Source organism: Vicugna pacos, chromosome 16 (assembly GCF_048564905.1).
Source record: "Vicugna pacos chromosome 16, VicPac4, whole genome shotgun sequence".
NCBI lineage: Eukaryota > Metazoa > Chordata > Mammalia > Artiodactyla > Camelidae > Vicugna > Vicugna pacos.
In genome coordinates, this window is record NC_133002.1 from 62,094,889 (window position 1) to 62,119,151 (window position 24,263).

Sequence of the window (24,263 nt, forward strand, 5' to 3'; positions counted from 1 at the left end):
CTCGCTGCCAGGCCTGGGGGGGAAGGACCGGCCATGGTGAGCCGCATTCTCAGTGGCAGGAAGCTCTGGGCGTCCGGCAGATCCGCCTCCCCCTGCTCCTCCTGGCCAGGGTGCCAGCACCTGGATGGGCTTCCCCAGCCAAGCATTCGTTCTGTCTGTCTTCATCCCTTCTGGGGGGCCGGGTGGGATGTGTGTTCCAGGTGGCCGGAGGTCCCCAGAGTCTGAGTCCTGTGGGTAGAACTGGGTCCAAGGTGTGGCTGGTGTTCCCACGCTGGGCAGGGAGACAGTCCAGGCCCCTCAGAGGGACAGAGAGAGGCCTGCTTGACATGACTTGGAAGCTCCAGGGAAGGTCTCAGGGCTGGGGACCAATGCAGGGAACTCCTCTGGGGACGATGCTGCCACCGCTGGGGACCAGCTCCTTTTGCTGGTCTCAGAGCACAGAGGAGCCCGGTGCCTGTGGCCTCCAGCAAGGTGGAGGCCTGTCTCACCAGCTAAGTCAGCCCCAGGGTGTGGGCCACTCACCTCAGAGCTGCCTGCTGGCCTGGGGGCCTGCGGATGGAGGCCGAGGAGGGCCAGGCACAGGCTCTTCTGGCCCCGAGCCATGCTGTCTCCCTCCTCCCAAGACGCCTCTCCAGAGCCCCTTTTGTTGCCCAGCCTCGCAGCTCCCGCACTGCTAAGTGCTGCTGGGAGAGAAATCAAAGGCTCCCTCCTCCTTCCTCCCCGCTCGCCCCAGCCCATCAGCAATTCAATTTGTGCCACACCGGAGGGATGGTATTAGTCGAGTCAGAGTTAATATGATGTATTGATGGGTTGATTTCCCACCGGTGGGCCGCGCGCGGGCTCCACGCGGCGTTGCTCCTGGGCCACCCGCCGGTTCTCGCCTCCCTGGGGTCAGGGCGGGTACAAGCCCAGGGCCTGGAGGCGCCTCTGCAGCTGGTCTCCTTGCTTCTCTAGCTCCAGGGTACCCCAGATTTTCGGGGAGTCTGGCATCCACCTTCCTACCCATGAGCCACTTGGATCACCATGGAAACAGCAATGTTCTCTATGGGCAACATCGTTTCTATGGAACCCAAAAAGGCAAGTGCTGGCGTGGGGCCGTGAGGGACCGCGTGGGGCCTGGGGCGCAGGGAGTCCTGGAGGCGTGGGGGGCAGGGCTGGGGGCTTCTGGGGCACGAGGTAAAGGCAACCAGCTGGGGTGAACCCTCCCTCCAGGTCTTGGACCACAGCAGGGGAAGGAAGGGGCTGGAGGGAGGTGGGCCTGCTTCTCAGGCCCCAGGGAGAATTTAAACTGCGGGGCCCAGGATCACAGCCAAGCTGCGTGCTGGGGCCAGGTGAGCACTCTGAAAACACAGCCAGGCTGTCTGAGCTCTGATGGCCGGGTAGAGGCATCTCCAGTAAGCACGGCCCCGAGGGGGTGGCACCCAGCTCCCTCAAGCGCCTGCCTTGCCCTGTACCCCACCCTCAGCAGCTCAGGGGTCCCAGGGGCAGCTCGGGGGAAGGATGCCATTGGGTGGAGGAGGCCCCCAGATGCCTGCACTTCCTGCCTCACTGAGCTAGGGAGCTCGCGGCCCAGGCCGCCACCCCACACCAGGGCCTGAGGTTGCAGAGCAGGTGGGACAGTGACAGGGAATGGGGGCAACAGTGTGCCCCAGCGGACAGAGGAGGTACTTCTACCCCGTGGACAGGAGGGGAGGGGACCTCCAGGAGGTGTTACTGGAGGGGGGCACTGAGGGTGGGGCTTTGCTAATGAGAAGGCAGGGCTGCTGGGGCCGTGGGGAGAGCATTCCGGGAGGAGGGCGTGCTGCTTCACACGTACGCTCACAGACGCGTGTGCAGAGGCCCAGCCTCAAGGGCACAGACCTCATCAGGCAGCCTGTGGGAGATGTGGCCACCTGGACATGGGACAGGTGTGGGGAGTGGCCTGAGGCCTTGGTGCCCTGTCTCCAGGATTTTTCTTGGGTAGAGGGACATCTCATTTGCATTTTAGAAAGATCTCCCTGGGGTGGTGCCCAGGAGGCTGGGGCAGAGGGACTTTTGAGTCCATGACTATGTTTAGATGACAGGTGACACAGACATGAAACAGCACGTGGGATCCCGTGGGGGGCCTGGAAGGGGCACGAGGGTCGGGGTCCTAGATGACCCCTGTTGATGCCCTGGCTGTAGGCGGGGGCGCACCTGTGGAGGAGCTGTTTGGAGGGGAGAGGGGACTTCCCTGGGGTATCCAGGAGGTGGCTGGACACTCCTGGTGGGGGTCAGACCCAGCCCAAGGAGAGGGACCACCCAGGGCGGGGAGGATGGATAAGGACAGGCGTAGGTCCGGGGAGCCCCAGGAGCCCCAGGGCAGAGGAAGGGCCCACAGAGCACCCAGCAGGCTTTAGGTGGTAGCGGCCAGGCTGGAGAGTGTCCTAAAGGAGCCTCAGGGAAGTGCGGGGCCCCCAGCGAGGTGACCCTGTGAAGGGTCACCTGCCCTCCTGCCTTCCCAGCCCTTCCCCCTCACAGCCTACCCCTCCATGATGTCGGCCTGTGCCCTGAGGTCCGTCTTGTGTCTTTGTCCAGGCAGGGCGGCGGAGGCTGTGGAAGGCCTTGGCCTCGGCCTTGGCCCTGGCCCAACGCAGGGCTGGCCAGCTGGGGTGGGTGCACATAAGACCCTGCCTGCAGGCAGGTCCAGGAAAGTTCCCCAGCCCCACCCAGGGGATGGACAGATACCGGACGCTTTCAGGGAACCAACCTTGGGGTGGAGGCCAGATGGCCTGCTGCCCAGAGGACAGCCCCCCACGGGCCTTGGGCTGGGTCCCCCAGGCTCCCACGTCAGCCCTGCATGTGCTGCTGTTTTGACAGCATTTGTCAGGGGCAGGCAGGTGGTCCCAGCCCCAGAAACCTGACCTGGAGCGAGGGGCCCCCTCCAGGCCAGCCCGCCCTCAGCCTTTCACCGTGTGGTGGTGAAGCTCCACCCAGGAGCCCTTTGGTTTTGGAAACTGAGCTAATTGGGTTTAGCCAGGCTACTCTCTTCCCTTTGCTTTAATTAGCAGGAAATTGACAAGGAATTTACACAGCTGAGGACAGTTTTACAAGTTCCAAATGTTTCTCTTGTTCCTTCTCGTCTGCTCGCTCTCTGGGCTCCAGGCCATCAGGCTGCCTGTCCACCACCCCAGCTGGGTGTAGAGGAAGCAACCCCCAGCATCCCCAGAAGCGGAAACCCAGCCCCAGCGTAGGGAGCACTGGGTGTCCCCCGGGCCGGCCGGGGACTCGGGTGGAGAGCAAGGCACCCCAGGTTGAGGGCCCGGGCTGGACAGCAGACTGCGGCCCAGCACAGGGAGCAGGGGCTGCAGCCACCACCCGCCAGGCTGGATGGGCCCAGAGCGGCAGACACCTTGGGAGCCCACGTGGACTGGGGTGGGAACGGCCACCTGCGACCATTTTCCTTTCTTCCTTCGCCAAACAGTCACCCTGCCCCTCCTCCCCAGCCTGAGAAGACCACAGATATGGTGCAGAAGGGCTGGGGGCCTCCCAGGGTATTCAGGAAGTAGGTGGTCTGGTCCCTCACACCCGGCCTGCCCTCAGACGCACATCTCCCCTGGGGTCACTTCCTTCTGAGGGTCTCGGCACTTACGGGGGCTACTAAGAGCTGGGCACTTTGCCTTCCACAGTGCACGGCGCCCTTGCCGGGACCTCTCTCCAGCAGCTCTTCACGTGGCTGGGCATCCAGGCACAGGAGCTGTGTGGTGGCCACATCACGTCATGTGCTGTCCACTTAGCCATCCCCCAACTATGAGCCCACAGCCTCCTTAGCTTTTAAGGTTCTGACGGCTACTTGCAAGGACCCAGCCAGTTTACACTCCCCCAGCATTGTGTGGGGTGCAGGGGGGTGCCTGTGGCCCCAGACCTCATCCCCCCTCAACTTGCTCAGGGCACATTGCTGCCCACGCCCGTCCACCCGCCCTCCCTTTGCTAATCCCCCTGGGTGCTAGGCTGGGCACGGGGGCTGGGCAGTTGACAGCTCCCATCCCTGGGGGCTGAACATAAATCAGAACTTCTGGGGCATGGGAAGTCAGCGTTTCACGGGGACAGAATTCCAGCTTGGGACGATGGAAAAAGGTCCGGAGCCGGGCAGGGATGAAGGCTGCAGATGAATGTCTTTAATGTCATTGAACAGCATGTTTGAAAAAGGTTACAGTGGCCAAGCTTACGTTACGGATGCTTTACAGCTTTAAACCTTCCTCAGACATTGACCCTTAAGTCCGTGCCAGCCGGGTGGTGGCGGGGATGGGGTAGGGGGGAACCTGGAGCACTCTCCTGGGGGCACTGCGCCCTCCAGCCCTGGCCCCGGGTGTCCCTTTGACTTCAGTTCTCTCCGCATGCAGATAACTTCTACCTGCGCAACCTGCCCCCTCAGCCCACACTCCTGCCCGCCAACCACAATTTCCCCAGCGTGGCCCGGGCCGCCCCCAGCCACCCCATCGGCTCCTGCAGCCGCGACCGGAGCGAGGCCGGCCACCTGCAGAAGGGCAGCAAGGAGTTTGACCGCTTCCTCGTGGGCAAAGAGAAAGCCAGCAAGGCGGCTGAGGGCAAGGAGCGGCCGGCGGCGGAGGAGGACGGTGGCAGGATGCGGCACAAGCTGGTGCTGCCTGTGCCTGGGGACACGCACTGCAAGGAGGGCAGCGTGGCCCGCGGCGCCTGTGAGGGCCGCCCCAAGCACCTGGCCTCCTGTCTCCTCAACACCAAGGTGCTGGACGGTGAGCTGGGCCGGGCTGCGCTGGCCAGCTGTGCGGGGAGCGTGCTGGGGCGACCCGGCATGGGTGCGCCGGCCTCCGGACGCTGCGCCAAGGAGGCGGTGGGCCCCGCAGAGCCCGGGCCCGCCTTCAGCGAGTGCCTGGAGCGGAGACAGATGCTGCATCACGCCGCATCCTACACGGTGCCGTCCGGCCTGCCCGCTGGGCCGCCCCCGCCCCTCAGCACGGCTGCTGGCTCCTTCCCCTGCCTGCAGCTGCGTGGGGGCCCAGACGGGCTCTGTCCCCTGCAGGAAAAAGTCCCCCGGGACCTGAAGGCCAGCGGGCCCACCTTCGTGCCTTCTGTGGGACACCTGGCTGAAAAGAGCCGCCCCTTCCAGGCGGCTGAGGCCTGTGCCGTGGCGGGTGAAGGCAAAGACCGGCACCTGGAGGGGGCTGCAGCACCTGACCACTCTGCGCCCTACGGGGTCTCCTATGCCCACCTGAAGGCCGAGGGCAAGGGCGAGCGGAGGCCTGGGAGCTTTGAGGTGGCCCTCAATCCCCGGCTGAAGGGCCTGGAGTACCTGGACAGCGCCGGCCCCGAGGCCTCCTTCCCTGGGCTCCCCAAAGGGGGCCTGGACAAAAGCAGCTACTTTGAGTTGCCTGCTCCCTCGCAGGACTGTGCCCGGCCAAGTCACCAGGACCCGATGGGCGGGAAGGTCACCCAGGCCTGCTGCACTTTAGACAAGACGGCCAACAAGGAGGCCCTTGGGGGTCCCCCTGGGGCCCAGAAGGTGGCTCGGATCCGGCATCAGCAGCACTCGGTAGCCCCCGAGGCGGAGCCGGGAGGCAGCGGGGCTGAGGCCAAGCGCAGGTCTCTGGAGCTGGCATCCCTGGGCTATGGCGGGCCGCCCCCGCCCCCGTGGAGCGTCCAGTCCGGCCAGGGTGCCGCCATGGCCATCAGTGAGGAGCGCAAGGCCGGCGCCTACCTGGACCCCTTTGGCAGCCCCTTGCAGCAGGCCGCGCTCCTGCCGCAGGACCTGCCCGCCCCGCCCGACGAGGTCTCGGCCATGAAGAATCTGCTCAAGTACAGCAACCAAGCGCTGGTAGTCGGCCAGAAGGCCCCCTTCATGGGCCGTGGGGGCCTGAAGGCCAGCTGTGCCCAGCAGGACGCGAAGCTCCCGGCCTCCAAGGGCCCGGGCCAGGCCCCCGGCGACGTGGAAAGGCCCGACTGTGCCCGAAGCCGGGAGCACGACGCTCCACATGGTGACGGGGAGGTGCGGCAGCCGCCTGTGGGCATAGCAGTGGCCTTGGCCCGGCAGAAGGACACGGTGAGCCGGTCGGAGGCGGCCTACGGTGCCAACACGGGGAGGCAGGGCCGGGCAGCCCCTGCCTTCAAAGGTATGGCCCCTCCACAGAGAGGGAGGCGAGGGTGGGGTATCCCTGACCTGCCCCACCCACCCACCCAAGGCTCCCCGGGTGGGGCCCTGGGCCTTCTCACCCACCACCTCCCCACATCCGCAGCTCCTCCCGGGGCTGCCCTGCTCTGCCCCTTCCCTGTGAGGCCCTCCAGTTCCTTAGCCCCACGGCTTGAAATGAGGTCCATGCTGGCTTTAGCTGCTGGTCCCCAGCTGCCCCAACCCTCACCCCTTCTACTGTCCCAAACCGTGCAGCTGGCAGTGGGCCCCGCTCCACCCACGCGCTGGACCTGGAGGCCGAAGAGGAAAGGGTGCGCCTGTGCGAGGACCGCCTGGGGCTCGCTGGCCGAGAGCTGCTGCTGCAGTAAGAACCAGGCTGTGGCCTTCGGGGTGGGGCCCAGACCACACCTCTGGCTCCCCAGCTGGTGCTGCGTGGGGTTAATGGCCGGGCTGTCGGGGTCTGTGGCCCGTCTCCAGCATGGCTGAGCGCGGCCCCGGCATTGCCGGGCTTTCCGCCCATGTTGGGGGGGCTCTGCCAACTCCCCCTCCACCAATGGGAATGCCACTGGCCCACCTGAGTGTGACCCCCACGGGCTGGGGTGGAGGAGCTGGGTGGGGATGGTGGCTGTGCTGAGCCCCGCCCCACCCCTGTGATGTACAGGGACAACAAAGACCTCGTGGAGTTCGCCCGGATCCACACATCGGGCGGCTGCCCGGGAGACCTGGCCCCCCACCTCATGATCGCTGGGGGCTCCTCCCTGCAGAGCAGCCAGCTGAGCGGTGACCCGGCCCCCCATCCCCACCCTGCGCACCCACCCTGGCTGCCGCGCACCCGCAGCCCCTCCCTATGGATGGGGGGACATTCTTATGGTCAGCAGTGCTCTGAGGGCAGGGGTCCTGGCTGGGCATGGTGGTGGCACTGGCCGGGGGCTGACAGCCCGTAGCCTGGGGCTCTGCTCCCGGCCCTGCACTGCCTGACCTCTGTGCCCTGTCTCCCCAGGCCTTGGTCACCCCGCCCTGCACCAGAACCTGCCCCCCGGCTTCCCCGCCTCCGTGCCCGGCTCCATGCCCCCCGTCTTCCCCCTCTCCCAGGATACCCCCGCACAGCTAGTCATCCTGCCCTCTGAGCCCACGCCCCACACCACCCCCCATGCGCTTGGTAAGGGCCTCCCCAGCTGGGCTGTCTGCATGTGGGGCTGTCACCAGCGGGCCTGAGCAGCCCCCGTGGGGGTTGGGGAAGGGGCAGCGAGGCAGGCACCTGGCCGGGGACGAAGAGACGGGTGTGAGGTGGATGGGCAGGAGGCGAGGGCTGGGAGAGGCCAGCTCGGTGGCTGGGATGCAGCCTGGTGCCCCATTGTCCCCACTGGGGCTGATGGCCGCTCTGGCTCTGCCCGCAGCTGACGTCATGGACCAGGCTTCGCTGTGGCCCCCCATGTACGGGGGCCGGGGCCCCGCCTCCCACGTGCAGCACCCAGGCCAGCTCCCTGTCTACTCACGGCCCCAGTTCCTGCGGCAGCAGGAGCTCTACGCCCTGCAGCAGCAGCGGGCCGCCCAGTTCCAGGTACCCGCCCCTCGGCCACACCCAGGGCACCACTGGCTCCCTCTACTGCCACCTGGCCTGGCCCAGGCGTTCCCGGCTGCACACTCCCCCCCTCTCCCCGCTCTTGCCGCCCTGAGCAGGGGGCCCAGCCCGGCTGAGCCTCTCCCCACCCCAGCAGCAGAAGCCCGAGGACCACCACCTGGAGCTGGAGGAGCCCGCCCAGGAGAAGGCCTTGAAGTCCACCCACAAGCCAGTTGCCTTAACCCCCACGGCCAAGGGCGCCCCCACGCCCGCCACCGCAGGCCCTGCCAAGCTGTCACCCTGCTGCCACTCTCCCGCCCTGAAGCCCCTCGCCAGCTGCCCTACACCACCGCCGAATCCCGGCGCCCCGTGCACTTTATCCGTCTGCCCCACCGGCAGCCCCAGGCCTGGCTCCAAGCTGTCCAGCACCGAGGACAAGAGTGGGGAGGGCCAGCGGCCCAGAGCCGACCTCAGCACATTGGAGCCAGGTGAGAGTAGGCAGCACTGGGCTGGCCTCGGCCCTCCCCCCTCCACTCTAAGGCCTGTCACCTGCCAATGGGCACAGCTGAATGGGGGTAGGGCTGCCTGGCTTGGCACCTGCAGGGGTTCCCTCACCTCCCCAGTCCCTGTGGTAGGGCCCATGGCGAGGTCACCTGTCCACACCTGCTCTTCCTCTTCCTCTCTCTCCACAATCCTGGGTGACCCTTGGGAGAAGCATTCAGGGTCCCCATCCCTGGCTGATGGGACAGGATGGCCAGGCCCAGTTGGCCGGCACTGGGGCCCCGTGGTTGAGAGCGTGCCTGGCTGCCAGGGACAGTGGCAGGACCGCGGGGCAGCAGCCATGTCTCTGGGCCAGGGAGCTCATCCCCGCTGTCGGGGCCTGCGCTGGAGGGTCCAGGCCCAGCCGAGGCCTCTGAAGCCGCCTGCCCGCCCGCACGCTCCCCCACAGCAATTTGATTCTCTCCGAATTAGGCCGAGAGTTTACACTGGAAGCCGTGTGGAGAACATAAAATCCGCCCCAATTCCACAATAAGGAGACTGAGCCAGCCGAGGTGGCGGGGTTTTTTTTTTTTTTTTTTTTAGACTTTTTTCTTGCCTTAGTTATTTTTTTTTTTATTGTAGTTAATGGGGCGTAATGCCTCCAACAGGCTGCCAACTCGTTCTGGTTCAGGGAAAGCCCTGATTCAAGTATCTTATTTTAAAACCCCCCTTTTCTGGTTAGCCACACCACATGTGCTGGAGACAGCCCCCCAGGACCCCCGAGGCTGTGGCAGGAGCTGTCCTGGCCAGAGAGGGGGCCCTGGGAGCCCTGGCTCCGGGGGCCTCCCCTCCAGTCCCCCCGCGGCCTCCTGTGTCCCTGCTTGGCCTCACACGTTCCGCAGGCGGAGGGCTGGCTGGGGACCCTCCCTCCCCATTGTGGGTCTGAGGTATCTGAGGCTGTCCTCTCCCCTGTGACGGGCCCACCCTCACCCCTAGCTGCTCTCTCTTTTGCAGACCTGCCTCCCGGATACACGTGCCCCGTGGCCGGCTCGGGCTTCTCCCAGCCCCCCAGTGTGCACTCATCTGACCTCTCGGACCCCAAAACTATGCAAACCGCTCCCCCAGGGGCCCAGCCTGAGCTGGCAAGGACGTTGCCACCCGGGGAGCTGCGCCTACACGGCCCTCAGAGCCCAGAGGAGACCGGGCTGCCCTCAGGGGCCAGGGAGGCCACCCAGGACCTTGCCGCCACCCCCCACCCTGCCGAGCGGGGAGCCCCGGGGAAGGCAGAGGGCCCCAGCCCACTGGAGGGGCTGCGAGAACTGCAGTGTGGGTCCCTCCTCGAGGGAGGGGGCCCTGAGGCCACTGGCCAGGCTGATTTCACTCAGGGAGGGGCCCGAGAGGAGAGGACCACGGAGGAGGGCAGGGAGGAGGGAGAGCAAGGGCCGTCTTTGGGGGCCGGCCCCCAAGCTGTGGAGCAGCAGGGGACCCTGGGTGCCCTGGATGAGGCCGAGCACGGCAAGCAGCAGGCCCCCATGGAGGCTGAGGCCAGGGATGAGGCCCAGTTCGAGGAGGAAGAGCTGGAGGAGGAGGAAGAGGAGGGCTGGGGGCCGACTCCCAACAACAGCCAGCGGCCCAGGGAGCTGCCTGGTCTGGATGCCCTGGTGGCAGCCACCATCGACCTGGGGGATCTGCCCAGCGAAGGCCCACTGGACCCTCAGCCCCCTGCTGTCCCCGGGCCACCCAGCACAGCTCCCCTGCCCCGTAGCTCAGGGATTTATGGAATTGCCCTGCTCAGTGAGCTGGCCGAGCTGGAGATCCAGCAGCAGAGGACTGAGACCGGCTTGCAAGGTGAGCCCCACCCCTCTGGGGCCCTGGGAGCTGGGACCCTTGGAGCTGGGACCCTTGGCACAGGCTCAGGGTTAGCCGGCCAGGCGGTGGCCTTCAGCCCTGCTGGGTTGTCCCCATGGCGTGGCCCCTTGTCGGGAAACCATAGGCAGGTGTGTGCACGCTGTACCACCCCCAGCCCTGGGTGCTGGCTGGGCCGTGAGGGCAGGGCCTCAGGACCAGGACTGTGCCCTGACGGAGGAATCAGGGAGGCCTCCAGGCAGCACTCCCGTTGCTGTGGGCACCCCTGAGGGGGGTCTCAAGGTTGTCCCCATTTTACACTCGGGGACGCCAAGGCCCACAGAAGGGCAAGGTCACTAAACCTTGACCTCACAGCCCGGAAGCCAGGAGGAAAGATGGCGCGCGCTCTGCAAGCTTCCAGCCCCGAGCTCCACAGCTCCCGATTCTGGGCCTGCCCGGGGTCCAGCTCAGGACACGTCTGAGAGGCTCCCGGGCTCCCTGCGTGCCCCCCCACCCCGGGTCTTCGGGTGCAGGCGTAGGGCTGGTGCTGCCCTGTGGCTAGACCTGGACCAGCGCCCAAGGGCTGGCCCCTGCTGGGCCTCTCCAGCCCTCCGCTGTGCCCCGCGGGGACCCCCAGGCCCTCCCTGCTGGAGCCCCGTTCTGGGGTGGGGGGAGCGCCCTACCCAGCATTGTGCTGCGTCGATATTTATAGAAAAGACCCAACAAGGTCCCGCTGGTTTTCCCAACACGGGAAGCGCCCCACTGCCCACGGCCAGCCTCCAGCGCCTCTTGTCTGCGTGGAGATGAGAAAAGGTTCTCGTAAAGTTAATTTCCCCGAAGGCCCCGTATCACTCCTCCCCTGTCTGAAGAGGGGCCGCCGCTGTGCTGGGGGAGTAAGGTGCGGAGCCTGTGCGGGTCCGGCCCCTCGGGAGGGCCTCGGGAGTGCAGCGTGGCTGTTGTGAGAGTGTCCCGAGCCAAGCCGGTGCCGAGTGCCATGTGTGTGGCCACCCAGGCTGTGCGTGTGAACGCCTGCTGGACCAGTGCCCGTTCACTGAGTGAGCATTCACGTGTAGACCACGTGTGTCCCACTGCTGCCTCCGCTGGCACTCCACCCCACCCTCCCCTCTTGCAGCCCCCAGGCGTTCACCCCGCCTCCCGTCACCCCCGGGCCCTCGCCCTCCCTCTGTCCCAGTTACTTGGCGCAGCCCCTTCAGCTCCAGAGCTGCTCCCCGCGAGCTCAGTGGCCACTCTGCCTGACGTGAACTAGGAGACCAGCTCGTTCTCTGAGCAAACAGCAGGACTCACAGGGCGACAGGCAAGAGGGGAATGTCCTGGGACCAGGCCGGAGCTGAGAGGGAGGGGTGAGGAGCCCAGAGGGGCAGCAGGGCCTCCTGCCCTGCTCCCCAGAGGAGGTCCCATGAAGCACCCCCAGGCCTGGCAGAGTGGCTGGTCTAAGGCCGGGGGAGGGAAGTGGGGGTAAGGAGGCAGCCAGGTTCAGGAAGGCGACGTGGCCCCCACTCCCACCAGCCGGACTCGGCTGCAGGACCCTGGCTTATCTCCTGCCTGGGCCTAAGTCCTGCACCCAGACCTCCGTGCCAGGGGGCGGGAGGGAGCTGGATACTTCCTGTCTGGTGATGGATAGGAGGGCCTACAGGGTCCCATCCCCGAGGCACCCAGAACACCCCTCTCTGCACCTGGGGGGCCGTCAAGAGCATGGTCCCTCCTCAGCCTCCCACCCACCTTGAAACTTGGGGGGGGGCCAGGCCCTGTCCCTTGCAGGGTGTGGTTGCCCCTTCTGTCCTGTGTGAGCCTGAAACCAGGTGATGAGCTGAGTCAAGGTCCTCCCTGCCCCCAGAACTCCCCTTGGACCTGCACTGCTGACCTGCACCCCCGCCTCCCACCTTCTCCTGCCCGGATAGCCTCTACGGGCCTGGCTGGTGGGGGGAAGCCCAAACCTGGGTCCTCTTCTCTGCCTGGGGAGCCCTCAGCTGGCCTGCACAGCCCAGTCCCATGCCTCTCCGGAAACAGGCCCGGGGCTGGGGCTGTCACTGTCTGCCCCCACGACTCCCTGAGCCAGAGAACAAGGCAGGGTGTCTTATTAGAGCCCAGAGAAGAGCCCAGCATCCCCCGAGGCTCCCCTGCAGGACCTCAGCCTCAGCAGGCTTAGCCTGAGGAGGGGGCGGGGGCTCAGGGAGGACTGAGCAAGGGGCAGGGAGGAACAGAGGGGCTTCCTAGTGCTCAGTGACCCCCAGGGATGGGGAGACCCTGTGGAACTCTTAGCTGAAGCGGGGCTTGCAGACAGCCCTGCCCCGGCTCGGGGTGGGAGGAGAGAGCCCCTCCCCCTCACTCCCAGGGCACCGTTGACCCTGCGCCCACCTCTGGCTGAGGGTCTTGGTGGCCTTGACCTGGCACTGCATCCAGAGGGTTGAGCTTCAGTGTCCACCTGTGCTTTGTCCCGCGGCCCAGGGTAGGTCACACCACCAGCTCCATCAAGGCGGCGGCCGGGCACATCCCCCTGTGCAGTTGCTCAGTATTTCACGGCGAGGGACTTGGAAATGGTGTTGCTAGCCCATGAGTTCATGTCAGTGTGACTCGTGGGCTTCTGCTCACTTCAGTCAGTCACAGTCTGACACTGTCGCCATTTGGTGATGGAATTGTCTTGGATTTGGCCTCTCCAGCTGGCTCATAGGCTGGCTCACGGGGGAGCTGACTGTCCTGTCATGCTCTGAGCACTTGGCGTGTTCCCAGCTCACCCCAGGCCTCCCCTGCCCCTGGAATCAGCCATTTCTCCAACGAGCCGGGTTCTTTTCCTCAGAGGACGTTAGATGCCAAGTTCAGGGTGCTAGGTGTGCTCATTGCTGCTGGGGTGCTGCTGTCCCAGGCCATCTTGGAGGGCAGAGCTGGCTGTGTGTTCTGAAAATCACGACTGCCCACTGACACCTCTCGCTCTAGGCATCCTGGCTGGCTCCCCCACCCACAGCTGTAGCTCCTCGTGGGACCAGCCCACCTGTGTGTGCCAGACCCCCATCTCTGCCACTACTCCCTCCCTGTGGCTGCCCTAGGTCCCGAGTCTCCGTTCCAGGCCTGTCCCCTGAATGGATGCTGCCCTCTGACGGCTTGGCTCTGTCGCCTTGCTGGGCCACCCCTCCCCACCTACTAGAGCTGTGACGCTCTGGGTTTTCATGAATTTGGAAGAGAGCGAAAACAGAGCCAGGCAGCCTCCGGTGCAGGGAGGCGTCCAGGCTGTGCTGAGATGCAGGCTGACATCGAGCCTCTGTCTGAGGGGCAGTGTGGGGCCCGCCGCCCACACACACGCTGACCCTCTTGTCCTCCGCAGAGGAGGAGCATGTGCTGGCCTTCAACCTGCAGCGCCTGGCCACGCTGGCCTCAGCCTGGTCCCTGGTGGAGGCCGCTGGCCTGGACAGCCCTGCTGTCTCAGCCCCGCCCCTCCCCGCTGGCCCCTGCAGGGCTCCCACGCTCACCCCCCGCATGCAGATCCTGCAGCGCAAGGACACCTGGATCCCCAAGACCAAGCCTGTGAGTGGGGGGCTTTGGTCACCCCCATTGCCTGTTGCCATCCTGGGGGGCCTCCCCCATCATGCCCCCACTGGGCTCACAGGCCCCTGTGCCCCTGCCTGCTAGGTGTGCCCACTGAAGGCAGCCATCGACCGGCTGGACACGCAGGAGGTGGAGATGCGAGTGCAGCTGGCGGAGCTGCAGAGGCGCTTCAAGGAGAAGCAGCGGGAGCTGGCCCGGCTGCAGCGCAGGCACGACCGCGAGTACGGCCCCAGCTGGCGGCAGGGCTGGGGTTCGGGGCAGGTGCCAGTCCGGCCCAGCCCGAGGCCATGGAATTGACCCGTGTGTGCTGGGCTGAGCTGGGCCAAAGGCGCAGATCTGGGAGGGTCCCCAGAGGCAGTGGAAGGATGAGGTGTTCGCCCAGCAGGAGAAGCAAACTGACAGGGAGGGGAGCGTGGGGGATGTGGTGGGGAAGAGGCTGGGAAGCCAGGGCAGGAGTTGGGGCTTTGGCGGGGCAGAGGGAACCTCTGAAGTTGCCTTAGCTGCAGTGCGAGCTTCCCTGACTGGCGTGTGCAGGACTGCTGCAGGGATGGAGGGGGCAGGGGGGACCATGGCTCAGCCTTGCCCTCCATTTAGGGGCCAGGCTCCCCATGCCAAGTCTTGGGAGGGCCTGGACCCCTGTCAGGGAGCCAGGGCAGGCGTCAGCCTCTGACCACCCCTCCTGCGGCCCCCAGGAGAGATGACAGCTCTCGGAGCCCTGCCAGGCGTGGGCCCGGCCGGCCACGGAAGCGCAAATACTCCAGCTTGCTGCCTGCCCTGCGCCCTGGTGATGGCAAGAGAGTCAAGTGAGTCCTGAGTGCATGGGCCCCACGGGGTGCCTGGGGCTGGAGGTCACGCGGTGGGGCCGGGCTGGCCCAGGTGCTCTCCAGGCCAGGACTGCGGAGGCTGGGCTCCTCTCTGGCTCCCAGAGCTGCTGGGCCCCCTTCACACCTTCTCCTGAAGACCCAGCACCCCTGCCCAGAACCCCAGGCCAGCCATGGTGAGTGACCGGGGCCAGAGTCCCAGTGCAGACGAGCCCTTCTGCGGTCCTGGAGCGTGGCCACACCAGCTCCACGTGCCGGGCTGTGGCCAGAGCCGTGGCATCGGCCCCGCCCGGCCCCGGCCCAGCCCCTTGAGTGCGAGGTGGCGTTGCGTAAAGGCCTCTTTATCTGCACCATGTAGAGTCGTTGGTCACGCTGCGGTGCTGCGCGCCGCTGCCGGCACGCGGTTATTATCCATTACCCGCCCGGCGCAGTCGTTGGCGCACTCCCAGGCCTGGTATAATTGTCCTTCTCGGCTACAAATTGCCTCTCCCGGCAGGCCCATTTGCATAAATCCTCGAGCTCCTCCAAACACGATTGGCGCGGCGTGTGCGCACTGCATCAAGCCTGATGATTTGGTAATAATAGTTAAATCGGCACTAAATGGTTCCTTCAATTAAGACAGAGGCAAAAAATTAATCTCAGGGCTTTATGTCACAAAACATTAGCAAATGCGGAGAAGGTTACAAGGAGGGGAGAGCCCGGCTGGCTGCGGGCGGGGGAAGGGACGCGCCATGTGGCTGGGGGGCTTCCCCGGGCAGTCCCTCCGCCCTGCCCAGGTGTCACCCGACAGGGGCTCCCCACTTTGAGGACCAGCCAGCACACGGGGAGGGGCTGACGGCTAAAGCCAGGGCCGGGCAGGGTCCTGCGGGAGGGCCCAGGTGAGGCTGCCCTTCTCCCCTCGAGCCCACCTCCCACCAAGCCCCGTCCTGGTGCTTGCGTGGTGGCCACTTCCTCCACTGACCTGAGAACCCAGGCCCTGGCTAGACTGGGAAGGAGGCCGAGTCCAGGGCCCTCCTTTCCTAAGGGTCAGGGCTCCCTCCCACCACCTCCCCATCCCGGGCTCCCACCCTCTCTCCACCCCTCCGTGAGGCCCCTACCCTGCGGTGGCTGCCCTGCCGACAGTTGGACCCAGGCAGGAAGTGGGAGGCCCGGGGGGCCCAGCGTGGCCATGGGACGGCTTCCTGCCTGGCCTCTCTGGGCAGGAAGGTGAAAGTTCTGGCCGCAAAGGCCAGGGCCCAGGGCCCTCAGCCTCCATCTGTGACTCATTTTCATTAATACTACGCCAGTAGGGGAGGGGGCAGGTGAGAGGCCCAGCCCCCAGCCCCAGTTTGGCAAACGCCAGGCAGCCAAGCTCACAGCCTCACACTTGTGGGCCTCATGGGCCCAGGGACACTGAGTCAGCAGTTCCCCTGGCCCCATGTGGGAGCTGGGTGGCGGGGCACAGCAGAATCCCCCATCTGAGACCCAGAACTGAGGGCAGAGGACGAAGCTCTGAGGGGTCTGAGCCCAGCAGTTGGGGTCCCTGGGGGCCCAGAGGCAGAACCTGGCCAGGTCCCTCTGGCCACTGACCCGTCAGCCTCTTGCTGGCAGCGGCAGAGATGCTGGGAGTGGGCCCCGTGCTCAGGAGCCCCTGTTCCCAACGGCAGCAACCACTGGCCTTCGTACTCACGAAGGGCCAGGCCTGGGGCCTGCGTGTTCCCGCCCCGGCCCTGCAGAGGCACAGTTACCTTCCCCGCTTTCCAGGTAGACGGGGGCACACAGTGGCCCAGCCGGCCGCAGGGCCCTGGCCTGGCCCTCTCTCCCCCAGTCAGTGGGCCCAGGGTGCTCAGCGCTGGCTTGGCCTCCACGCCCCCAGCAGCTCTCATGTGCTCCGAGGAGCCTGGCAGGGCCCTTGCAGGATAAGGGGGTCTCCCAGACACTCAGCCACACCTCATGACCCAGGGACTGTTGGGGGGCGAGGCCCAGGTGCCCATGTGTGCCTGCACCTGGCCTGTGCCCACCTGCACCCCGTGCCCCAGGGCGGTGCGCTCCAGCCTTGGCCTGCTGTGCGCCGAGCTGCGGGGTGCCGCTGACGAGCCCGCGAAGAAGCGAGGCCGGCTGGAGAAGGGCGCCTACGTGGGCCTGCAGCCCGCCTCTGCGGTGAGTCCCATGGCAGCCTCGCCCTCGGGCACCGGTAGTGGGGAGGCCACGGGCCTCAGGCCCTGGCTCTGGCTGAGGGTCCCGTGAGTGCAGCCGCCACCTGCCCATTCACAGGAGAAGGTTCGGAGCAAGAAGAGCAGCGGCCGGGGTGACGTGGCATCCGTGGTGGCCCACAAGGTGGCCCGGCTGACACCAGAGGGCGAGAGCAAGGCGCTGCCGGCCAGCCTCAGCCCCTTCCGGCGGAAGGAGGCCACCCCTGGGGGGCGCCTCCGGAAGAAGCTGTCTCGAGCCAAGAGCACCAGGGTGTCGGGGGCCGCCCGGCACCCACAGCCCGACGGCAGCAGGGAGACCCCGACGTTCCCGGCCCCGCAGGCAGGGGCCACGGCACATGACGCAGGCAAGCGGTTGCTCCGGGCAGCACAGCCAGGACCCCTGTGGTCACTGGGGCTCACCTGGGCAGGGCTCAGGGAGGGCCCTGACCCGGGAGGCCACAGGGAGGAAAGAGGCCGCTGGATAAGTCCTGGGAAAGGGGGAAAAAATAGCCCTTCTGTGTGCGCCAGCCCGTCTTCCTGCAGCTTCCGGCCGGGCTGGCCCGGAGGGGTTATCTGGCCCCCAGCAAACAGCACATCCAGAAAAAGGAGCCTGGAAATAGATGCTTCCTCCCTGCCAGACCCTGCCCCTCCCCCAGGCCTGGGCTGGCCTGAGGAGGAACAAAGGAAGGGAAGAGGAAGCAGAGGGCAGGAGGGCGCCTGGCAGGAGCACGAGGAGGGGAGGGGGACCCCCCAGCCCTGCGAAGTGTGCGCCCCCCTGCCCAGAGCAGCAGAAAGGAAAATGGGCTGAATGAGGGAGGTTCAGGAGGGGTGCCCCTTCCCCATTCTGCTCATTCTGGTCCAAACACCCTCACCTGGCCCAGGTGTCTGCCCTTGAATCAGCCCCCAGAAGACAGTGGTTAGGCTCTATTCTGCCCCCAGGAAATCCGCATATGCAGTCAGCTTCCTGCCCCCACCCCAAAATGCTGCTCCAACGACACCGAGTCACCTGGACCCTCGGCTCCCCCCAGGCAGCGGCTCTGACAGTGACAACTGTGAGGGTCTGTTGGAGACAGAGGCTCCCCTCAAGGAGCCGGGCCTGGCGCTGCACGCTGGGGCCCGCGTGGCTGTGCTGGGGCCCTCACCTTCCTCCGTGGTCAAGATGGAGGCCAACCAGAAGGCCAAGAAGAAGAAGGAGAGGCAGGGCTTGCTAGGTACGCAGGGGGCGAGTGCGGGCTGGGGTAGGCCTGGCCGGTGAGGACCCCGGCAGGCAGCGGGGGGCCCCTGCAATGGCCTCCCACCCTCCCTCCCTCCCACAGGTGCCTGCCGCCTGTCCAGCCCCGAGAGTGAGGTCAAGGTCAAGCGGCGGACGGTGAAGGCCAAGGTGGGCAGCAAGCTGGAGCGGGCCCCGGGGCGCAGGCCCCCAGGAGGGCCCAGCCGGAAGAAAGCCGCAGGCAAGGCCACGGGCGGCCTGCGGGCAGAGCCGGGGGCCACACCCTGCAGGGAAGCCCTCTGCGGCCCTGCCCGGGCCTTCGCCTGCCACGAGGAGGGCAGCAGGCTGGCCAGCGAGCGCCTCAAGAGAGCCACACGCAAGAGCACAGCGCTCCCGCCCGCGCTGCGGGTGAGGGCTGGAGGGCACCTGCGGCACCCGAGAGCACTGGGCCGGGGCGGGGGGGTGCAGATGCACAAGGACTCGGGGGACCCTCATTCCACCTCTGCTACACCGAGCCACACCTGGGACTCACATTCGGGGACACACTCAGGGTCAGCTGTGGGCAGGGAGGCTGGTGCCACCCTCACCTCAGTTCCTCCCATCCCACAGCGGAAGAACGGGGCCCTGTCCATCGCCCTGTCACCCCGCAACGCCAAGGCCATCCTGGGGAGGGGCAGGAAGGCGGGCAAGGTGAAAACCAAGGCCGTCGGCAAGCAGGTAGCACCCCCCCACGTTGGGCCCAGGGGGCCCTGACCCCTCCCACCCCGTCCTGAGGGAGCTGACCCCTCTGGCCACCTCCCCCACCCCTCCAGGGCAAGGGCCGGGCGGTGAGCCGGCTGCTGGAGAGCTTCGCGGTGGAGGATGACTTTGAGTTCGAGGACAGCAGCAGCCTCTCGGAGGACGAGGAGGAGGGGGAGGCCAGAGGGCCCCTGAGTGCTGAGCAGAGCGCAGCGCTGGGTGAGCAGCTAGGAGGGGGCGCCGAGCGTCCAGGGACAGCGGTGGGCGGGCAGGCAGGCAGGGGCGAGATGCTGACCCCCCGTCCCCCCAGCACGCTCCTGCACCATCCACAAGGAAGACCTGCAGGACGGGCTGCCCGTGCTCATCCCCAAGGAGGACAGCCTGCTGTACGCGGGCAGCGTCAGGACCCTGCAGCCCCCTGACATGTGAGGCCCGGGCGTGGGCAGGGAGGTGCGGGCGGTGGTGGACCTGCAGGCCCAGCTCACGTTGCCCCCCGCCCCACACCCTACAGCTACAGCATCGTCATCGAGGGCGAGAGAGGCAACCGGCAGAGGATATACTCGCTGGAGCAGCTGCTGCAGGAGGCGGTGAGGGGACACCCCGCTCGGCTCACCACCCGGGGAGGTGGGCCTGGCCGCACCCAGCCCTTCCCGGGCACCCCTGGGCCAGCCCTGCCCACTCACAGCCCGCCACGCCGGCTCTTCCTGCAGGTTCTCGACGTCCGGCCGCAGTCCAGCCGGTACCTCCCGCCCGGCACGAGGGTCTGCGCCTACTGGAGCCAGAAGTCCCGCTGCCTGTACCCCGGCAACGTGGTGCGAGGTGAGCCCCACTCAAGGCCCCCCAGGGAGGCCAGCCAGCCCCTCCCCTCAGGCAAAGCCGCAGACACGAGGCCCCCTGCGAGACTCCGAGTGCCATGCAAGGGACCCTGCCTTTCCAGGCCAGAGCTGGCCAGACAGAGCAGACAGTAGGATCAGCGCTCTAGTCACCAGGAAAAGGTGTGAGGACAGGGTGGAGCCTTCGGCTGCCCAGAAGTCCTAGCAGAGAGGGGGACCAAGAGGCCCGGACCTGGGGCTGGTCACCTGGGCACCAGCTCTCCTGGGTGAATCCTTCAGACCACTCAGGCACGAGATGTGGGGACTCAGGGGTCTGACAGGTGGGCAGGTGGGCAGGTGGGAGGCCCATGAGTTTGCACACATGCCTGTGAGCGTAGGGAGAGGTCAGGGCCCCGCATCCCTGTGTGTGTGCCCCAGGATGGGGGTAGTGGATGACGGTCACATTGTCACTCCAGCCGCACTGCACATGGCGGAGGGGAGGTGGGGGGAAGGCGGGCTGTTCCCAGCGGCCACGGCCGCTCCAAGGTCAAATGTGATCAGGGAGCAAAATGTCCCAGCATCATTTGTCAGGCACTCGGGAGCCCATCCTGTCATCCTCCTATCCCGGCCACCCAGCCACCAGGGAGAATCTGTGGGCCCCCAGCAGAGGGCTGCGTGCTTAGGTGGGCCCTGTCCCCAGGCACCTCCAGTGACGAGGAGGAGGACCTGGACTCCGTGGTGGTGGAGTTTGACGATGGGGACACTGGCCACATCGCCGTCTCCAACATCAGGCTGCTGCCTCCAGACTTCAAGATCCAATGTGAGCCCCAGGGCCCCCAGGGTGGGGTCCTTCTCTTCCCGGGTCAGCCCTGATGGCCGGAGTCAGGCTGAGCCCTCCCTGGAAGGGAGTGAGGGGAGGCCGTCACCCCAGCGACACAGCGCCAAGGCCACTGGTCCACTCTGCAGGCACGGAGCCCTCACCAGCCCTGCTGGTGTCCAGCAGCTGCCGGAGGACCAAGAAAGCTTCCTGCGAGGCACCCCCACCCAGTGAGGCCCCCGCCCCAAGCCTGTCTCCCAAGGCCCATGATGGCCCCGAAGCCTCGAAGGCCCCTGGCAAGAAATCCATCGTCAAAGACAAAGCTGGTATGCACGGGACCACCCGGGCCTCTGGTGGGAAGGCACCCTCTGGGATGGTGGGGGGTCAGGCGGGCAGTTCCTCTGACTCCACTGGGCTCCTCCCCAGGCAAGGCAGAGCTCCTGCCCCCCGGCGCCAAGCCCCCTGCGGGGGCCTCAGACCACTTCCTGGGCCGTCGGGGCAGCCCGCTGCTGAGCTGGTCGGCCGTGGCGCAGACCAAGCGGAAGGCGGCGGCGGTGGCGGGCGGCAAGGGGCCGGGCGTGCTGCAGAACCTCTTCCAGCTCAACGGCAGCGCCAAGAAGCTGCGGGCCCGCGAGGCGCTGTTCCCCGTGCACAGCGTGGCCGCGCCCGTGTTCGGCAACGGCTTCCGCGCGGACTCCTTCAGCAGCCTGGCCAGCTCCTACTCGCCCTTCGTGGGCGGGGCCGGGCCTGGCTTGCCTGGGGGCACCCACAAGCTGCTGCGGGCCAAGAAGGCCGAGCGGGCGGAGGCTGAGAAGGGCGGGCGGCGGCGGGGGGCGGGCGGCGAGTTCCTGGTTAAGCTGGACCACGAGGGCGTGACCTCTCCCAAGAGCAAGAACTGCAAGGCGCTGCACGCGGGCGACAAGGATGTTGGGCCCCGGTCCGGGCGGGCCCTGCCCAGCCCCAGCTACGGGCACCCCGCCCTCACGGGCAAGGACAGAAAGGGCCGGTCGCCTGTCCACCCGCTGCCCGTAGGACTGGCGCTGCGCAAGTTCGCGGGCCAGGCCGAGTACCCGCTGCCCTGTGACAGTGACTGCCACAGCTCCTACTCAGACGAGGAGGAGGATGGGCCCAGCCTGGCGCCCGGCGTGCCATCCCGCTTCCTCGCCCGCCTGTCCGTGTCCTCCTCCTCCTCGGGCTCGTCCACCTCCTCCTCCTCGGGCTCCCTGTCCACCTCCAGCCTCTGCTCCTCGGACGACGAGGCCTCCTCCTACAGCTCGGACGAGGAGGACCCGGCCCTGCTGCTGCAGACCTGTCTCACCCACCCCGTGCCCGCGCTCCTGGCCCAGCCCGAGGCCCTGCGCGCCAAGGGGGGCGGCCCGCATGCGCACGCCCAGCGCTGCTTCCTGTCCAGGGCCGCAGTGGCCGGCGGGGGCGCAGGCGCCGGCCCCAGTGGTGGCAGACCCAGGCTCAAGCGCAAGGAGGCCCTGAGCTTCTCCAAAGCCAAAGAGCTGTCCCGGAGGCAGCGGCTGCCCTCCGTGGAGAACCGGCCAAAGATCTCAGCCTTCCTGCCCGCCCGGCAGCTCTGGAAGTGGTCAGGGAACCCCACGCAGGTAGGTGGGCCCGGCTCCCGGGTGTCGGGTCCCCCCGACTCCGCCCTGTGCCGCGTGCTTGGTTCTACTTGGCGGTGTTGTACTGAGCGTCTTTCCTGGTCTGTAAACGACACCGCGGGCTTGCGCGGGGCTCGCTGCGCAGACACAGGCGTTTTCTTTGCCGACACTCTGTGGCTGGACACAGCGTCGTTCACGGTTTTCGTCCTCCCTGCCTTCAGATCCAAGGTTCTTTAGAGTCAGTTATGGCCTTGCTGTCAGGACCTGCGGTGCAGGGCAGTCCCGGAGTGGCTGACCCCGTGCTGATCTGTGGCTGTCGTGAGCAGCAGCTGCCCTGCCCTGCGCTGCCCTCGCAGGTGCCCGAGCACGCACGCTTGCACACAAGACACGCTCTCCTGTGCCCTCTCTCTGCTGTTCTGTCCTGCGTCGCCCGACCCTTTCCCCGGCCTGTCCTGAGGCTCCTGGGCCCTCACTGCCCGCTGCCCCGTGTCTCCCACAGAGGCGGGGCGTGAAGGGTAAGGCCAGGAAGCTGTTCTACAAGGCCATCGTCCGCGGCAAGGAGACGCTTCGCGTTGGGGACTGTGCCGTCTTCCTGTCAGCCGGGCGGCCCAACCTGCCCTACATTGGCCGCATCGAGAGCATGTGGGAGTCGTGGGGCAGCAACATGGTGGTGAAGGTCAAGTGGTTTTACCACCCGGAGGAGACCAAGCTGGGGAAGCGGCAGAGCGACGGGAAGGTAGGGGCCTGGCGGGGCTGGGGCCGGGGCCGGGGCCGGGGCTGGCTCAGAGGGGTCGGACGAGGGGAGTGGTCCTCTGCGAGCACCCCGGTGCCCACACCTCCAGGCCTGGGTGGAAGCAACATGGCTGAGGGCTGAGGCCCCAGAGCCAGGCCACCTGGGTCCCTCCCTGGCTGTGCCTCCAGTGATGGTTTCACCTTTGGTGGGGGGTGGGGGGTACTGTGACCCACAGCACCTCGTAGCACCAAGCAGTTCCTGTCCTCGGGAATCTGCCCCACCCCCCGACCCCACGGGCCCTCTGGTCCCTGCCTCCCGATGTCCCCCTAGAACAGAAGACATCCCAGTGCACCCTCTGATCTTCCCTGGAAGAACCATGTTTGCAGGCGGTGCAGAAACGAGCACTTCTCCAACTCTGCCAGCCCGAAGTGGCCCTTGGCGCCGGCCCCCCGCCAGTTATAAGCTGATCCAAGTGGCCCTCCCGAAAGCGAGGGCCCAATCGGGTGGGGTGCACAGGCAGAGCCAGGCCGGACTCTGAGCAGCCCTCGCCCCCACCCCGCAGAACGCGCTGTACCAGTCCTGCCATGAGGACGAGAACGACGTGCAGACCATCTCTCACAAGTGCCAGGTGGTGGGGCGGGAGCAGTACGAGCAGATGACGCGCAGCCCCGGGCACCAGGGCCGGAGGGACCTGTACTACCTGGCGGGCACCTACGACCCCGCCACGGGGCGCCTGGTGACGGCCGACGGCGTGCCCGTCCTGTGCTGAGCCCCAGCCCGGCCGGCCTGCGGGCGGCCCGCCGCCCAGACACGAGGACACCGGACGGACAGCCGCGCCCAGCCCCATGCAGCCCGGCAGGAGGCGGCCGCACCTCGGAGGGCAGGTCTAAGCAAATATGCAAACCCACCAAGGCAGGACCCGGGCTTTTTTATTATTTCCCCTGGAAAGCGAGAGCTCCTGGCCGGAACCCAGTCCCATCCGGCCACCGCGGAGGGCGAGCTGTGCCCCCCGGGGCCCGCCAGCCCTCTGTTTTCCCACGTTGGCAGTTCACGAGAGATTAGAATCCAAGCCATATCTCCCCTAGTACCTCCGACTGCCCCCCGGCAGGGAGGGCAGAGATCAGGTGTGTGTCTTATTTATTGCTCTGTGTAAATAGTGTATTTCTGGGGGAAGTTTTATGGGAAAAAAGTGGAAACGGATTTTTTTTTTCCCCACACGCGTGGCAAGGGGGTGTGTGTGTGTGTGTGTGTACGTGTGTGTCTGTGTGTGTGCAGGAACTTTGTTCTGGGGGGTTTTCTTTGAAAATGCACTGTTTTCCTCAGCCTAGCTGAGTTCCCACTGGGGCATCTGGACACAGAAGCGGCTGGGAGCAGGGGCGGGCGGGCACAGGGGTCAGGTGGGACAGGACCCCGGTTCACCCGCTGGTCTCTTGGGGGGACTGTGTCAGATGGAAGTCACGCTCGTTTCCTTCCCTTTAATCCATCTCCTGGGGAAGAAAGGATGGGGGGCTGGGTTTGGGGAGGAGGGCCCCTCGGGGGCAGGAGGGGTCCAGAAGCAGGCTCCCCAGCCTGAGAGTGGGACAGCGGCCCCATGTACCTTACCTCCGTTTAAAACAAAACACAAATGAGCAAGTATTTTAAACTGTCGATGTGAAAATGTGATGTTATTATTTTATATCCTGAATATTCCAGGAATTTCTGATTCCTGTTTCAACGGCCAGCTTGTCTGGCCTCTGCTCAGAGCAGGGAAGGAACTTGCCCCTCCAGCTCACGTGGAGGTTTCTGG

The 24,263-nt window shown here is 66.4% G+C and overlaps 1 protein-coding gene across 4 annotated transcripts in view; it reads left to right on the forward strand.

Moving 5' to 3' along the window:
• The window catches only part of BAHCC1 (BAH domain and coiled-coil containing 1), a 60,566-nt gene extending 36,947 nt beyond the window's left edge, over positions 1-23,619 (forward strand). For 3 of the 4 annotated variants that reach the window (XM_072939823.1, XM_072939824.1, XM_072939825.1), the window contains exons 4-28: positions 955-1,077; positions 4,362-6,107; positions 6,380-6,488; positions 6,786-6,994; positions 7,125-7,283; positions 7,522-7,685; positions 7,840-8,173; positions 9,180-10,013; positions 13,348-13,547; positions 13,653-13,789; positions 14,261-14,371; positions 16,408-16,528; positions 16,643-16,925; positions 17,589-17,771; positions 17,877-18,178; positions 18,380-18,487; positions 18,583-18,727; positions 18,819-18,933; positions 19,020-19,095; positions 19,219-19,327; positions 20,021-20,140; positions 20,287-20,463; positions 20,564-21,747; positions 22,244-22,480; positions 23,040-23,619. In XM_072939823.1, the coding sequence (XP_072795924.1) occupies positions 955-1,077; positions 4,362-6,107; positions 6,380-6,488; positions 6,786-6,994; positions 7,125-7,283; positions 7,522-7,685; positions 7,840-8,173; positions 9,180-10,013; positions 13,348-13,547; positions 13,653-13,789; positions 14,261-14,371; positions 16,408-16,528; positions 16,643-16,925; positions 17,589-17,771; positions 17,877-18,178; positions 18,380-18,487; positions 18,583-18,727; positions 18,819-18,933; positions 19,020-19,095; positions 19,219-19,327; positions 20,021-20,140; positions 20,287-20,463; positions 20,564-21,747; positions 22,244-22,480; positions 23,040-23,246 (7,493 nt within the window). In that variant the 3' untranslated portion in view covers positions 23,247-23,619. The remainder of the gene's footprint in view (positions 1-954; positions 1,078-4,361; positions 6,108-6,379; positions 6,489-6,785; positions 6,995-7,124; positions 7,284-7,521; positions 7,686-7,839; positions 8,174-9,179; positions 10,014-13,347; positions 13,548-13,652; positions 13,790-14,260; positions 14,372-16,407; positions 16,529-16,642; positions 16,926-17,588; positions 17,772-17,876; positions 18,179-18,379; positions 18,488-18,582; positions 18,728-18,818; positions 18,934-19,019; positions 19,096-19,218; positions 19,328-20,020; positions 20,141-20,286; positions 20,464-20,563; positions 21,748-22,243; positions 22,481-23,039) is intronic. The other variant, XM_072939826.1, reaches the window with a different exon arrangement.
• Positions 23,620-24,263: the final 644 nt, after the last annotated feature.